Source organism: Peromyscus maniculatus, chromosome 13, assembly GCF_049852395.1.
Source record: "Peromyscus maniculatus bairdii isolate BWxNUB_F1_BW_parent chromosome 13, HU_Pman_BW_mat_3.1, whole genome shotgun sequence".
NCBI lineage: Eukaryota > Metazoa > Chordata > Mammalia > Rodentia > Cricetidae > Peromyscus > Peromyscus maniculatus.
The window spans coordinates 47900317-47917372 of record NC_134864.1 but is presented as its reverse complement, the minus strand read 5'-3'; the positions used below and the strand labels follow the sequence as shown (position 1 = coordinate 47917372).

Below are 17056 nucleotides of genomic sequence, written 5' to 3'. Positions count from 1 at the left end.
ACCTCCATGCTATACCCCCAAGGCAGGCAGCTTCTACAAATCAGTGGGAAGGAAGTCTATCCTCTCTAAAGCCACCAGATCATTTTTCTGACAGCTGCTATATCATCTTGGTGGTTTATTTGGAGCAAATATGTGTGTCTGGGTGGTACCCACACAGCTTCTTACTCTTTACATGGAACAAAATTGTTTATCCTTTTCATTATTGGTATGCTCTCATAGCAGCATGAACTTCATCCCTTGATTCCCTTTGTCCCCAAACTGTTCTACAAGTATTCAGTGGTATCTATTATTGGTCAGTACAAATCTAAGTGCCATTACTCATGGACAAAAAGAAATTTGTCTTGTTATTCTTCAATACTGTAGATAAAACTAGTTTTAGAGATGCATTTTTGTTGATTGACAGTTTCGTGTGTGTGTGTGTGTGTGTGTGTGTGTGTGTGTGTGTGTGTGCGCGCGCGCGCGCGTGCGCGCGCATGTTCTGATTACTCTCTCCATCCCACCTCCAGGCCTCTCTTATCTCCTTCTTGTCTCTGTCAACCTCAGAGCATCCTCACCATCCCCATCCCTAATAGTTTGTTTCTCAAGTTTATGATGTTTGGTTTAACAAAGTGAAGTTTATTTAAAAGCTATAAACTCATAGGAAAAAGATCTCAAATAAATGAGTTTATACCGATGGACTGTTGTGTAACAGTAAATAAGGTCTATATAATGTTATCAACTTAAGTCATCCTTATAAAATTCAAATTCTAGCTTCAGTCTTAAGGAGAATACTTGTGATCACATAGTTTTCTATGACCTTCGCTATCTGTCAGATCTCAGATTGCCTTTACAGCATTCCATGCCAGTTGAGAATAGCTTTGAGACCATAAGTCCATTATCTTTAAAAGTTATGATTGTGGTCACAATGTAAGAAATAGCACAACAGTCAAACTGGTGTATCAGGTCCACACAAGGGAAACTGAAATCTTTCTCTTGCCTTCCCAGTGCGATCGCAGATCTCCACCATCACGGTTGCGACCTTCAACACCACTCTGGCATCCTTCAATGTAGGCTATGCAGACTTTTTCAGTGAGCACATGAGGAAGCTCTGCAGCCAGGTGCCGATCCCAGAGATGCCACATGAACCTCTGGCATGCGCAAACCTGCCACGCAGCCTCACAGATTCCTGCATTAACTACAGCTACCTGGAGGACACAGAACATATCGATGGGACCAACAACTTTGTCCATAAGAATGGCATGCTGGATCTTTCTGTAAGTGTCAGTACTTTTCCTTATGAAGACTAGAAAGAGTTTAGTGTAATTTTTACAAGATTGGATAACATGGGCATGTAGATATCTTAGACATATTTGCTGAATCTTAGAATGAAGAAGCAACCCATATAAAAATTCCACAAGAATACCAACCATCTTAAATATACCTTTTGCTTTTTTTGCAAGTATTTTATTATATTTGATCTTATCTCAGAATATTTTTTTACCTAAAACCTTAGTGAATCCAAATACACATATGTAAGTTCATTTGTGTGTGCTCCACTACACCTCTGTGTTTTTCTACAATAAAAGTAAGAAGTTCTTTTATTTTTCTTTAGTTATATAATCACCAGGACTATAAAACTCCCATGAAGCTAGAAGGAAATGAATAGAAGTCCTTGAAAGACTTAGCTTGCCTTCTCGGAAATGCCTGTTTTGAGTACAGTCATTAGCCAATGAAAGGGTTGTTATAGTTTACAATTATATTTTACCAACATTTTTATTACACTGTATGGAACCAGGCTCAGCAAATAATTTAAGATATTAAAATCAATAAAGGATCATAATTTAAACATGCAAATATTATGCATTTAAAATTGAATGTTAAATAATGATACAATCATGAGGGAGTCAATGTTCCTGTGGTATAAGTGTAAGGAAGCCTTTGTTCTTTATTATTTCTGGGAAGGGAAATGCAGAGGATTAAAATGTTTTGTATTTAAAAAGCCAGTTAAGTAAGTGTTCATTTGGGCAAATGATTGTTGTTGTTTTTTCATTAACTCAGTATGCTTCATTATTTCCATCAACTATCTCTTTCTTGGCAAGACTGGAAAGTTTAATGAGCTATTAACTGTCTTGAATTATTTATAACCATTTCTAGTAGTGCCCAATGAAATGGATTAAATAGGATAAGGAACTTTTAGAAAAGGGAATGTGGACAACTTCATTGCCCTATGTTTACCTTTGTGCTCTGCAGGTGCTTCTGAAGGCTGTTTATCTTGTTCTTAACCATGACATCAGCTCACGAATCTGTGATGTGGCACTGAACATTGTGGAGTGCTTGCTTCAACTTGGTGTGGTTCCCTGTGTAGAAAAGAATAGGAAGAAGAGTGAAAACAAGGAAAACGAGACTGTGGAAAAGAGACCAAGTGAGGGGACTTTCCAGTTCAAAGGCCTGTCCTCAAGTTCTGCCAGTGGGTTCGGAGCCCCTTCTGCCAGTGGAGCTGGAGATGGTGGAGCAGGAGAAGGAGGAGGTGGAGATGGAGGAGGAGGAGGAGGTGGAGGAGGAGATGGAGGAGGAGGTGGAGGAGGTGGAGGAGGTGGAGGTGGCCCATATGAAAAGAATGAGAAGAACCAAGAGAAGGTATAGTTGAACTACCTGCTGTATCCTCAGGCAGTTTGGTGTCAAGAATTCTTTTCCATCTGTGCAGGTGAACGTGTGTGTGTGTGTGTGTGTGTGTGTGTGTGTACATGTGCATACTTGTGTGTGTGTATGTGTGTGTGTGTGTAGTCTTGTTTATTTTCCAAGATATTTATTGATTAGAATCTGAAAGCAATATTGGTAGAAATCTCTTAATGAAGCACTCAGCAGGCTTTTGTAGAGACTTAGATGAACTTGGCTTCTAAATCCAAAAATTGGTGGTATCACCCATGCAATGTTAGAATTGTTAACGAAACATTGTTAACAACAACAAGTTGCTGGTTGGTGGTTGTTTTTTTGTTTGTTTGTTTGTTTGTTTTGTTTGTTTGTTTGTTTTTCTCTTGGTAATTTTTTTTCTGGAAGGTAGCATCTCACTATTCACCGTCTGACAGCAAGGATAGGATCTTTTTCAAGACTTTCCATATCCAGCCTAATAGTGTAGTGGCAATCTGTTCAGACTCTGTAAAAATATATAGACTGATCAACAGACATTTACTTCTTGCATTGATGGAGGCTAGAAAGTCCAAGTTTCCAGTGCGAGCAGGAGTTTCCTGCAACCTCTTCTCTGGGCTAGGAGATGACTACCATCAGTCACTGTGTGCTCACATGACCTTCTCTGCAAGTGCAAACAAGTCCTGAGAGATCTAGTCTCTCCGTGATGTTCCCTGGCTCCGGACACCAATGTCTAACCTCATTTAATTCTAATTACCTCCCAAAGCCAGTCTCCAAATACCAACAGATGGACAGGGAAGGCTTTGGTGTTTGAATTTTGACAGACACAGAAATCCAGCAGTCTGACTTTTTGTAGTGTTATTTTGATGTTTTTTGGTATGGAGACAGCTACCCAGCCTCAGTTCTCTCGAGTCCCAATGTATCATCATACCCCGGAGGTTTTCATCTGATTATTATTGGTTGTTTCCCAAATTTCATTCTTGCTACTTATCATCATGCCTTAGGATCTCTTGACTTATCAAGAATTTCTTTCCCGGCATTTGAAGTTTAGGTACAAATTATCACCATTAAAATTCATACGACTTGCACTAATTTCAGCTGGAGGTTTTAGCTCCCAACTGATGTTCATAAATTGAAATAAACCAGAGAATTCTTTAACAGGTGACAATCTACATATCATGCCGAGTTTACAAGTAAAAGATTACACTGTTCTGCAATTAACATATTAATGAATAGTACTTTTTTCTCTTCCTCTAGTCTCACTGGTGCCTATTTACTCTGCTAACCTTCTATTTCTTCATCTCACAATTTGCTTATATCTTCCCAAAATTCATGAGATCTGATCCACAAATCTATTCCAATATTCTTGGGTTCTGGCTCTCTTATTTAGAATTTTCTACTCTTGTCTTAATGATGTCATGTCTGGATATTATCTTAAATATATTAATTAATAATTATATAAACAATTAATTAAATTATATCATTGTATAACTACAATTAAACAACTATATATAATTATTAGTTACAATAAATGTCATAATAATTATATTAAATATTATAGCATGATATAATAAATGTCATTTTGACCAAAATTACCACATGTGGAATATTTTAAGGTCAAACTTTATTATTTCCAAAACAGCCACCAAGATGTAAATATTATGTAGATACTTACTAAACTGTAATTGGACTTTCAGATCTACAGAAGTCTATTCTACCTTAAAACCATCTGTTATTTCCAGTGGAATCAGAGTTTATCTGCTTTTACAACCTGCTCTGTGGGACTCAAGAGAGAAAGGGAAAGCCAATTTCTATTTCTTTATTGGCCACTGGCCTATAATAAGAGCCTAAAATATCATTTCATAACTCTGATTTCTGCCTGTAGCTTGATACATCTTTCTCCACGTCTCCAGGGAGAGCAACCTAACTCCCAAGGACATCTGAAGGCCTAAGGAAATAATGTCTGGATGGATGTGTACAGAGAGTTTTCAGAACTAGAAAGGCCTTTAAAAGAGCATATAATAATTTTAAAATATATGTAAATCAGCCTTCCAAAGAAACCCTTGTCACTGTGACCTTTTCCAAGGTGCTGTTGCAGAAAGCTGCGGTGTTCCTGAGTCTACCCAAAGGTGCTGAACCAGGGGAGTCAGTGAGGACCCAATCTCCTCAGTCTTAGTCTCTCCTTACCGAGCCACCACTCAAGTCACCTAGCCTGCACACAGTGACTCTGGAGGACAGCAGTGACATCTGCCTAAAAATAAGACTGTGTTTGTCTTGCTCTTGTTGTGGACATCACATGTTGGCAGTTACCTCTCACTATATCTCTACAAGACGGGTGTTAGTATGGTGCCCTTTTTAGAGAGCACGGGGTTCTAAATATTAACAGCTTGCCCGAGATTACGTAGTTGTTAAATGGTGAAGTTAAAATTTGGATCCAGACTAAAAATCATTTCTGACTTAGCAAATGCAGAATTTCAGAGCCTTCTTTGGATTCAGGATGATTCTTCAAAGCAGTCACCCGGTGATGCCAAAGTGACTTGTAACCCTCTTCTTACCTTGTTCCCTGACTAGTCACTGGAGAAAGAGTTCCTTCAGGCAAGCACCATGATGTTGGATGGTTAATAGGGGCAGCTTTGCACCCAGAGGAGGCCTTCAGTTGTGGCAGGTTAGCCACCAACATTTCTGTCAGCTCAGAGACTTTTCATTCCTGAAGTGTGGCTCTCTAGGGCCCCATCCCACATCTGCTACCTGAATTTACAGACAAGAGGAGGAGGATCAGTTGGATGATGTTAGAAAAGGAGATGTTCCATCTCACCATGTTGAGGTGCATGATAATGCCTCTGGAACCACCTGGCCCTTTCACACCCTACCCACATTGCAGTATTCATTGTTTGTCAACCCAACAGGGTGACTAATGGAAAAAAAAAACAACAACTTCCTGATTGTGGTTTAATTCCTTTCCACGATTTCATTTGGTGCATATGGAAACCTATGGTACAGAGAGGATAGCCATTAGCACCCTTATTTCACAAGCAGAAGGGTAAAACAAAAGAGATTAGTTAATTAGGCAATTGTCTTACATCACCATAAGCAAACAGGGATCATGAGCCTCCAGAGGAAAGTCCAGCAGAGTATTTGTTGAGTTCTCTACATTCTATTTTGTTTGTGGTTGTTTATGTATATTGCGATACGATGGAAGTATAAATTGGGGTATTATTCTCCAAATTGTCGATCTGATTACCATAACAGTCCCAAGTTCCTGACTTTGATCAGCTCCAGAGAGCTAATAATTATTTTTGCCAGGTGCTGTCATCAGAAACTGACTGAGAAGGATAATCTCAAAGAAAACAAATTTGTGTTCACTGTGGATCAGCCCACTGTCTCTGCCTATCTTATAGTTCTAATCATCCATCAAGGATGGGAAAGTATATCTTGTAATCAACACATTCAAATTCTGTATCATTCATTGTAGGACATTCAGAATGCAGTTTCCTTCTATTGGCTAGGTTTTGGGAAAGTGAGTTTTTCTGAACTCTTGAAAATTTTATTTTCTAAATTGCCATAACACACACATTAATTTTATAAAAATAGAATTCTAGTACAAAAAGAGATTGGTGGCAAGGTCAACAGGCTTCTCTTTCTTTCTCAACCATGGTTACTAGGATGAAAGTATACCTGTAAGCAACCATAGGCTTGCCCTCACCATGCTGATCAAAATAGTGAAGTCTTTGGGATGTGCCTATGGTTGCGGAGAAGGACACCGAGGGCTCTCTGGAGATCGTCTGAGACACCAGGTATTCCGAGAGAATGTAAGAGAATTAAAGTAGATTCCATTTCCTCTCTTTCTCTCTCTCTTTCTTCTCTGCTTCCCAATGAGGAATGAGTCCTTTGACAATGAGGGTCAGTGTTCCCTGAAAATATTGTATTTCATAGGCAATTAATATCATCTTTGGTGAGAGAATTCCCACATGGCATCTCAAGACATCTAAAACCAAGGCTTAGGAAAGTTTCATTGGGAAAACTGGTCTGCCTCCTGCCTATTGCAGAGCATTTGGAAAAAGGGTGCATTATCAGAACATCTAGATAGAAGCTTGAAAGAACCTTGCACAGATACAAACACTTAGTAAACATCTGTTGGTCTGTGCAGATGCTCCTTCAATCACTTGGGTAACAAAGGAGCATTTTACATTAGAGGAAAAGGTCAAAGACATTGATATTCTTACTTAGAAATGGAAAGTGGCCCTTATTGAGACAAAACAGGACTATAAAAGTAGCCAGACATCTGGCTGCTTTGCTTGAGAATGCTCCTGAACTTCTATATGTCTGAGATCATGTTCCTTTGAACTGTATGAAACTTAAAACTCTGCATGTGGGTTGCCATTAGACTGCAGTAACGGCACATGGTTTGTTACAGCTTGCTTTCAATTGCATCTATCGAGTGTTACCTTTCCTTCTGACTTAAGCAACAACCCACATCCAACAAGCCTGATCCAGGCTAGTTGCCTCATTTCTGTATTGGAATTGAAATTATAAGAAAAAATTCTTTTAAAAATGAAATTTGATGCAAATTTGAGCACAAATCTCTTTGGCATATCTTTGCAGAGGTTTAGGATCACGTCAAAACCTGATGCCAGTCCATTTTCTCTGGCATATGTTTTGTCATGAAATGTTCATACAGTATTAGCATGCTAGAGTTCTTGCTTAATGTATCATCTACCATCCATTAATTTATCCATTTCTCTTTCTTTTGTATTCAATTATGTTATAGTATTTTGTTTATGTGTATATATGGGAGGTATAGTCACAGTGGCTAACTTTTAAATTCCCCAGCTTAGACATTTTGACCAAGATCTAGATTTTGAGACCAAAAAAATTTAAAAAAAATCAAAACAACTAATAACACAATAAGAGCTCCTCTTACATCAGTCCTTACACATACATATTTTTAATTCTGTTACAAGATGAATAAAAACTGTCAAGGCTAACGAAAACACATACAGAAGAACAATTTCACAGAATTCAGCTTAAACGATAAAAAGAAGCATCTTCCTGGAGGTGTAGTCTGGCTTTGAGAACTATATTCTGTTTTTCTGAATTGATGGAAAGCAGGACCGATTAGGTCAGAAGAGAGGTTGCTGTCATTACCTGGCCAAGAATATCTAGTGTTTCTGTGAGACTGGCTGGCCAATTTTCTACTCACCTTTTCAGCCTGGCTTCTTGGCTGATTGCTTTCTGATCTTCTAGACCTCTTCTGTACTCATTATAAATATTATATGCACAAGTTTGAGAAACTTCCCCAGGAAAAATGTCTAGTTTAAGAACTGTATATTTCTGTGTTTCTGCACCATGGAATTTTCAAATGCAGTCTTTCTTGAAAAGTTAAGATTATATCTCACCTTCAGACCAGACCATTGGGTCATATACATATATATATGTATATATATATGTATTTTAAGACATTACTCTAGTGATATTCTTTAAGAGCCTAATGGTTCTAACACCCATAATAATCATAGGTTATTAATCTAATTTAGTTAGTAGTCTCAAATTATTGAAAAGAAATTCATAGTTAATGCTTTTATATTTCTTGAAAATATAAAAATATCAAAAATTATGATATGTAATTCCTTAACACTTTTTAGGTTATTAATCTAATGATTTATTAGTAGATCCAAATTATTGAACAGAAATTAATTTTTTATATTTCTTGAAAAAATTAGGTTGTTTATTCAGAATAAGGATTTTAAAGTCTGGAGAGCCTTAAGCTAGATGACATTTCCCATTGAACTCTCATACCATTGTAGATAAACTTGCTGCTTCCACAGCAGAGATATGAAACTATACCTTTTTGGTGTGTTTTATACAGAGCATGAAGTAATTTGTACTTCAGAAGTTTATTCTCTTTATAAGTATTAGAGTGAAGATCTTTACAAATCATTTATGGAATGATAGCTAAATCCATGTAGATCACATTGTACTTAAGTGCTTGTAAACATCACTTTATCACAAAGCAGCATCTATTTATAAAAAACAAAACAACAAAAACATGACCTTGTTTCAGTTGTGGTAACTTGAAAGTTCTCTGGAATAAAAACTCTTAATTTCAAATCCTATAAAACATAGTATCAGAAGAATGAAAAAAAAAAACTCTCAATGATACAGATGGAGAGATTATAGCAAGATCATACCAAAAAGTTTATACAGTGAATTCCAAGTTCCTTTTCTACAATTTATTTTTTCCTTTTAAATGTCCAGGTACCTTTTCCTGGGTCACAATCACATCAAATAGTAGCACAACTTATGTTTCCTTCTAAGTCACGAGTAAAAACTCATCAATTGGATTCCAGTTCTCAGGGATCACCTCCCTCAATGCCTACACCCAACTGCAAAGTTTTCCATCTTCAAGGTGGCCTCCCCGAGCTGTATCTTCTTTCTGGATCCTTTAACCCTTTCCCTCAGCCCAGACACCTCCACCATTTTCCCATTCCATCCCATCATCAGGACCTTTCCTGTGTCTCTTTTGTTCAGCCTTCTTCAAGGTACCAAAAAAACTCTAGTAACAGTCATCTCAAACCCTTGGTATGAGCGGCTGGTATCTAAGCATAGTTCCTCGAGACCATCAGTGGCTGAGTGTTAATGAGACTATTTCCCAGGAGAGCTAACTACACTTTAGTAGGCAAGACCCTGACTTCTGGTAATGACTCCACTGCAGAACTTACAGTATCAGCTTGGACAAAAACCCTTGATTTCTTTCGACCCCAGTTTCTTTAGCTGCAATAAACAGAAATCAGAAAATAATAAAGTCAGGCCCGATGCCTTTTCATGCAAGAAATGCATATTTTACAGCAAAGCACCATGCAAATGAGACTTATCTGTTAATAGCAGGAGAAAGCTAAGAGGCCCCTGGTGTCCCCAGTAGATGGGAATATTCTGTCTGAAACCTTTCCTCTCAGTGTCTGTGACTTTGTTGCTGCTGATGGTAGTAATTTTTCCCTTTTACTTTTCGAGGTGACAAAGTTATTCACTAGATCATAGGAAATATACCGTTATTTTGAGCAGAAGGACCATATCATGAGACCAAATTCTATTTAAATACCATACTTTCACATTCCAATATGGACAAATAATACATGGATATATTTTATGCCTCTTACATGTTCCACAGACCTTTTCCCTCTTGGGCATGTAAGAGGTCACTGTACATCTGTGGCTATATCTCAGTTGGTAGAGTGGCTGTCCAGCATCCATGACACCCTGAGTAAAATATACAGTAGCACCTTAGATGGATGATGGTATACATCTGTAATCCCAGAATTCAGGAGGAGGATGCAGGAAGATTAGAAGTTCAAGGTCATCCTCAGCTCTACAAGGAGTTCAAAGCCACAATAGGTTACTTGAGGTCCTGTCTCAAAAAAAAAAATTAATTAATTAATCAAAAACTGTAAAAGGCCACTGGATTTCCACTCACTACTCCTCTGTAAATTTCTCCATTAAGTCTATCTAACTTCAAAGTGCCTGTGCAGGAAAACTACATGCTTTTTCCAGTTGCACACAGCCTTTGAGTTTTCCTAAGAGTGGCCTGTCAATTCTATGACTTACTTCAATCTTACTTCTTGAGTTATTCTCACTGATCTTAAAATCTTGACCTTGGTGAAAAGACTGGGTTCTTCTGGGGCCAGCATGGAACATTAACTATGAGGAGTTTTTCTGAGGAGTGGTTTTTCCAAATACAAGCTCCTTCAGCCTGACTAGTTGGCTTCTGCCCACTTCTTATTCAAATAACTTGGCCTAGCATGGGGAGAATCTGGCAGCTGTATGAGGGAGTGGGTGGGAGTCTTTGCCTCCGGCAACTTTTGTCTCAGACTAACGGTGTCTGGCGCTTAAGTTGGTACTTGTGACTTTTTCGCTCTTCTTCCTTTGTTGCAGGCCCAGAACTGCCTCACTAAGCTATACAAGCTAGATAAGATGCAGTTCCGACAAACCATGAGGGACTATGTGAACAAGGACTCTCTCAATAATGTAGTGGACTTCTTGCATGCTTTGCTAGGATTTTGTATGGAACCAGTCACGGACAGTAAGTAAAGCCACCTCCGAGTTCGGAGACCAGCCACTGTGAGGTGAAGCAGGTAGTCTTTCCCTGACACACTCAATGTCTGGGACTAGAACTCAGAGAGGAAAAGTACTGATGCGTGCCCACACACATGTAATCATGTATGTGTGTGGGACTGTGTGTAATAAAAAAAACAAGAGCTGCCTCCAAATTATCTTTTGACGCATGGTGTCCTCACAAGGTAATTTACCTCACTGAATAGGAATTTGGTAGTTCTGTCTCTCATCTGACCTGTGTATGACAATGGAGACCCAAATCAAAAGATAAGGAAATATATTTACTAGTTCAACGAATATGAAATGAGAGCCTACAACATGCCACTTGTAGTGTTTGGTATTTTTTACATAATAAACTAAAAGAGAAAATGCAATTAGCATAAACATTGTGTAGTGATATAATTGGCATATGTACATACAGACTTAGTTCATTTAAATTAGGCAAATATACAGACCAACAGCCTACCTATAGTTCAGTGGCTTTAAAAGAAGTATGGAGGCCTAAGCTGCAGCGTGAAACTAGAAGGTACCAGTCACATTTGTACAAAATGAACTCTTTGGGGACCTTCTGAATGTAGACTCATTAAGAAACTGGAACCCAAGTTGAGTCAGATGTATAATTTGAGTCGAGCTTTGAAATAAATAACTTCTTGGCATAGATTCATTGCTCAAATGATACATGAATGGAGTTGACTAATTTATGGTAAAAATCATCCGTGTGTTTAGAAGCAGTTTTTTCTAGGTTATCTCCTGTTCTTTATTATCCAGCTATCACACTAAGAGAAAATGTTGCTTACTTGTAGACCCCCTGGAATAACCTACCCTCTCAGATCTAGTTTAAACTCAACATTTTATAAATTTGAAAACAATAGAGTGAGGATTGTAGTAGAGATCTTTGAAAGAAAATCAAGATAATAAACTTAACTATCTCTGTGTCTCTTGGTCTCTGTCTCTCTCTGTCTCTCTCTCTCTGTCTCTCATTTCTAATTTGAGGTAAGACTTCTGAACACAGATTGCAGTATTATTTTCAGTATTGTAAACCTGGAAATAAATCCATATCAATTGATACAGACAGTCAAAGGTTGATAATCATGCCGGGCGGTGGTGGCGCACGCCTTTAATCCCAGCACTCGGGAGGCAGAGGCAGGCGGATCTCTGTGAGTTCGAGGCCAGCCTGGGCTACCAAGTGAGTCCCAGGAAAGGCGCAAAGCTACACAGAGAAACCCTGTCTCGAAAAACCAAAAAAAAAAAAAAAAAAAAAAGGTTGATAATCAAGCATGCTATGTTTGTCAAGGATTCGTGAGATAGAAAGTGAGTCACAGTGAGTCATATGGACAACACAATTCCTTATCTATCAATCTGGGAGCTGTATATGTTCTTCCCACAATCTACAGTTGGCTCACAGGTCATAAGGATTCATTTCGCAGAGCCACAGAATACGAATGTGTCTTCTGAAGATCTTCAGATATGTTTTTAAAAAAAAGCTATAAAATACCGTGGAGGTTCACAGCTTTTTGGTCTCCAGCGTTTACCATGCTCTGTGTTAAGGCTGTTGCTCTAAAGGAGAGTGCAAGTGTTTCCTCTCCACATGTGCCCAGAGCTTCTGGGAGCACATGTTAGCAGGACTCAGTTTCCTCCAGACCTGTAGCAGATCTGCAAGGACTTCACAACTTTTCCTTTGCTGCATAGCTCATGTTGGCCAATCTCATGCCCCTACTGACATACTGGATAGTTTCCCCAAAAAAGCCAGAGATTCTCACCAAAGAAAGTTGGGCTACATTATATTTTCTCTATGGAGAAGCCAATAAATTGATCTCCCTTCCTTCCTTCCTTCCTTCCTTCCTTCCTTCCTTCCTTCCTTCCTTCCTTCCTTCCTTCCTTCCTTCCTTTACTCCTTCCCTTTCTCCCTTCCTCCCTCCCTCCTCTCTCTCTCTCTCTCTCTCTCTCTCTCTCTCTCTCTCTCTCTCTCTCTCTCTCTCTCTCTCTCTCTCCCCTCTCTCTCTTTCAGTAGAACCCTTTTCCTTTCTAAGATTAACCAACCCAAATGCTCCTCTGCACAGGCCATGTCAGAGTAGACTGTGAAGTAGACTGACTGTTTTTCTAATCTTCCCAGGGATCATTACCCTGGGTGTGTCTTTAATCACCAGTATCTGTACTTTCATGAAGACCTTCCCAGTGTCCTAGCTGCCAAACACTTCCTTACATCCCTCAGTTGTGTAGCTTATTGCCTTTAATGTATGTCTTTGCATTCCAGACAAAGCTGGATTTGGAAATAATTTCACCACCGTGGACAACAAATCCACAGCCCAAAATGTGGAGGGCATTATCGTTGGTGCCATGTTCAAGTCCCTCATCACACGCTGTGCCTCAACCACACATGAGCTCCACAGCCCTGAGAATTTGGTGAGAAGCATTCCCCACTTCCTAACAGCAGGTCTCAGACTCAGTTCTGAGAAAAGCTCTCATACTGTAACCTGGAGGAAGGAAAGCTGAAGTCTTAAAGTTACAGTATTCATTTTTTCCACTGTCACCCCTAATCCACCATGGAGTCCTAACCACTCCGTCCTACCTACAAATTGACTTATCTTCCTCCTCCACCCCACAGGCTTGTGTAGAGAGTGGTAAAAAGATTACAGGTACTTTTAGTCTTTCAGAAATAAGGTGATAAAAATACGTTAGAGGTTCATGAAATATGAAAGGATGTTACTCCGAGAATTATTTGAAACTGTGTTTACTTTTAAGAATTCTTTCAGCCGGGCAGTGGTGGCGCACGCCTTTAATCCCAGCACTCGGGAGGCAGAGGCAGGCAGAGCTCTGTGAGTTCTAGGCCAGCCTGGTCTCCAAAGTGAGTTCCAGGAAAGGTGCAAAGCTACACAGAGAAACCCTGTCTCAAAAAAACAAAAAAACAAAACAAAACAAACAAAAAAAATCATGCAAATATGCTATTGAAATTTGTTTTGCTTTCTTTTAATTGAACCTTATAATCTTTATCTACCCTTCATAAAAGCATGTCATAATTAATCAAATGAAGTTGTAAGTAGTGTGGGAAGAAAAAGTATTATGAAACGTCCAAGTCCTTCCAAGAAGAATAGGATGTCTTAAGATACTCAGTGCACAGATCGGTGAATTCAGGGCCCTTTAGGGACCGAATGAGCATTTCTCCTACACCTGTTTGAGATTATGATTTCTACATAGAAGTGAGCCCATTTACACATGTGGACCTATCTACTGTTTTACTACGTGGAGGACATTATTTTATATTATTCTAAAATGCAAAGTTCACTTTAGATAAAAATAATTTTCACAAACCAAATGGAATTTACATTTGCTGATGGTCAATAGTAATCCAGCAATGTTCTTAGACCTTGAGTGTAACACAGACACCATTCATACAGTCTTTTTGGTCCTGGCTAGGCGTGATGTTTAGAGTTGATGATAGTGCATGTGAGTTCTTACAAATTTTATTGTGCAACTTCATACATAGAAGAAATATTAGATTCTTTAGTTACCATAGACTTACCTTTGAACTGCTATCCCATCAGAATAACTAGAAGTCAAATTCAAGTCATTCTTAGGTTTCCCACTCTGCAAAGTCTCGGGCAATGTCCAGAGTGACCCTGCAGAGATGCTAGCCATTCAATAGGTAACAGTTATTTCCCATAGTGCTCTCTGCTGATGTGTAGGCCTGTGCATACCATGGTGAAAAGAGAATCTTTGCTCTTAGCTGGCTTTCTCCTCCTTGGAAAAGCAAATGAAGGGCAGAGTGAAGGCCTTGGAGCCCTACTCCCCAGAGACTGCAATGGACACTGTTTCTGTTGTCCTCAAGGGCCCTTCCTTTGCCTCCCTGAAGGTCATGGGCATAATTGTCCTATAGCATTAGAGTTTTATAAAACAAAGATATCAAGGAAATTTTTTAGGTTTCTAAATTCTGTTTTACCACGAAGACAAAGACTATGGTAACTACTGCTTTAAAGAAGGGAGGCAGAGATGCAGGTGCTGAGAAGAAAACTTAGTATCTCAAGGAAAAATAAGTATACAGACATTTTTTTAAATGTCGACCCACCAGTGCACTGGCCTTAAAGCCCCCTCTGCACAGTCTTAGGTTCGTGGTCATGTTCACACACAATGTGACGAGAGCATACATATCATTTACTAAGTATGTCCAGGAAAGTTCATCATCCTGTGAATAATCAGCCTTCATTAGAAGTATCTAAATGAATTACTTAACATATTACCGTAGTCATCCAGACCATTTGGAGAAGCTGATTAGGGGCTAAGGTTTCCATTCTAAACAAAATTCTGGCTACCATTTTTTTTTCTTCAGGCAAATAAAGTTCTCTTCAGAGCTCACAATTAAGAGAAAAAAAAAATGGGAATCCAGTGTCTAAGAGAGTAGACTGATGTCTTCCAAGTGGTATAGCTGACTATGAATCTGAAGCTGTGCCAGCCATTCTCTCCTGCACAGAATAGGAAGGGTAGCATTCTCCTGTGGGAGCAACGGGGAAACAAACACATCCATTACGACAGTAGAATTTTGTCATCCTCTCATGACGTCACTGCTCATCAAAGCCCAAGCAATTGACTCCTCTCCCGAGGACATCTAACCAGACAACTTTCTGGTTATCATTACTACTCCCAAACCTTCTTCTTGCCTTCAAACAGGGACTGTACTGTGACATCCGCCAGCTGGTCCAGTTTATCAAAGAAGCTCATGGGAATGTCTTCAGGAGAGTGGCTCTTAGCGCTCTGCTTGACAGCGCTGAAAAATTAGCCCCAGGGAAAAAGGTGGAGGAGACTGGACAGGAGTCTAAGCCTGCAGGTGGTAAAAGGTTGGCAGCTTGAGCTCTCTGAATATTAGTGTTTGCTAACTGTCAGAAGAACGCTACCCTTCATCATCATGTCTAGTCCATGTGTTTCCTGATATGGTACAAAGTCAGGGCAGGGATGGTAAAAGTATCTTGTACGACTGGTATCATTGACATCAACTGAAGCAATAAAATAAATGATTTTTAAAGGCGAACACTTTGGGATAATTGGGTTACAGAGACTGACCACATAGCTGGATTAGTGTTTTCATAGGTTATCATGGAAGTGGCTTTGTCATAAGATTGAGCATGCTATGGACAGGTAACTGTTTTGCCCTGTGATGTCCTGTACCATTCTTTGCCATAGCAACACAGTGAGAAGCCATCATCATCTGCCTTTGGGTTCCCAGGCCTCCAGAGCCATGAGCTAAATAAACCTCTACTATTTATTTATTAGATGGAATGATCTCATATACTCCAATTTTACTCTATAGTTCTTGATTACATGTTAAACATTATCATTGTTTTAGTCCTTTTTTTATATCATTTATATTTTAACCAAGAAAAGAAAGCACAGTTACTGACACCATGTTCTTTTGTTCAGTAAATGGTATTCTAGATGTAGTAAAAAGATAAATTGCTGAGCTGCGATATAGCTCATTACTAAAGTACTTACTTAGCTTGTACAGTGTCCTGAATTCAATTGCCAACACTCCAAGGAAAACTGCTATGCAATACTGTGTTGTTTATCCTTCCAGTAATGGCGAATTTATTTCATGCCTACTGTATATTAGACAGTCCTTACAAAAATTAAAAGCCCTTAAGCTAAAAATCTTGCATGCATCTAATGCCTCTGCTTGCTGTAGTGAAATACTGGTGAGGAATAAGTTCATGAGTCTAGTAGTAAACTATAAATTCCATACAAAACAGACTCCTGGTGAGAAATTTTAACAACCAGATACGTTGTCAATAGTGAATGGTTTGCTTTGTGGAGCATGTGGAAGATTAAACAGTGGTGACCTACTCCATTGTGATTGGTGGATTGTGCCCTTTGTGTAGGTCGGAGGCAGGAAGCATCGCAGATAAAGGCCAAGTATCCTCAGCACCTGAGGAATGTCGAAGCTTCATGTCTGGTCGCCCCTCACAGACGCCAGAACAGTAAGTAGAATAGAGTTTTGTCTCCAATGCAGAGAATTGGGCACTTCACATTGAAACAAAGTTTGTTTTCTAAACTGCTTTGGGGTTTTTGTTTGTTTCTTTATTTTGTTTTTTATTAGTTTGCTTTCATTTCCTTGAAATATTGCGCTCTGCCCTTCCAGTTATATTCCCAATGCCACCAATCACTCCAGGGGAGGCCAAATAACAACCTTTGTGCCTATAGAATGGATCTCTAATTGTATTTTCCATCTTGTCTTTCTTGTACCTCTGCATTTCGCTATGCAACAAATAAACATGAAACATAGTGTGCATTTGAGGCGTCATATACTTTCTTGTTTAAAAAGTCACAATTTTAAAATAGA

At 39.0% G+C, this 17056-nt stretch overlaps 1 protein-coding gene across 12 annotated transcripts in view; it reads left to right on the top strand.

The window, feature by feature from the left end:
* The window catches only part of Unc80 (unc-80 subunit of NALCN channel complex), a 182610-nt gene that overhangs the window by 37319 nt on the left and 128235 nt on the right, over nucleotides 1–17056 (top strand). For 10 of the 12 annotated variants that reach the window (XM_076550201.1, XM_006974970.4, XM_042260189.2 and 7 more), the window contains exons 12-18: nucleotides 985–1253; nucleotides 2230–2616; nucleotides 6288–6434; nucleotides 10552–10699; nucleotides 12986–13134; nucleotides 15394–15560; nucleotides 16596–16694. In XM_076550201.1, coding sequence (XP_076406316.1) covers nucleotides 985–1253; nucleotides 2230–2616; nucleotides 6288–6434; nucleotides 10552–10699; nucleotides 12986–13134; nucleotides 15394–15560; nucleotides 16596–16694 — 1366 coding nt within the window. The remainder of the gene's footprint in view (nucleotides 1–984; nucleotides 1254–2229; nucleotides 2617–6287; nucleotides 6435–10551; nucleotides 10700–12985; nucleotides 13135–15393; nucleotides 15561–16595; nucleotides 16695–17056) is intronic. The other 2 variants (XM_076550199.1, XM_015993863.3) reach the window with 1 other exon arrangement.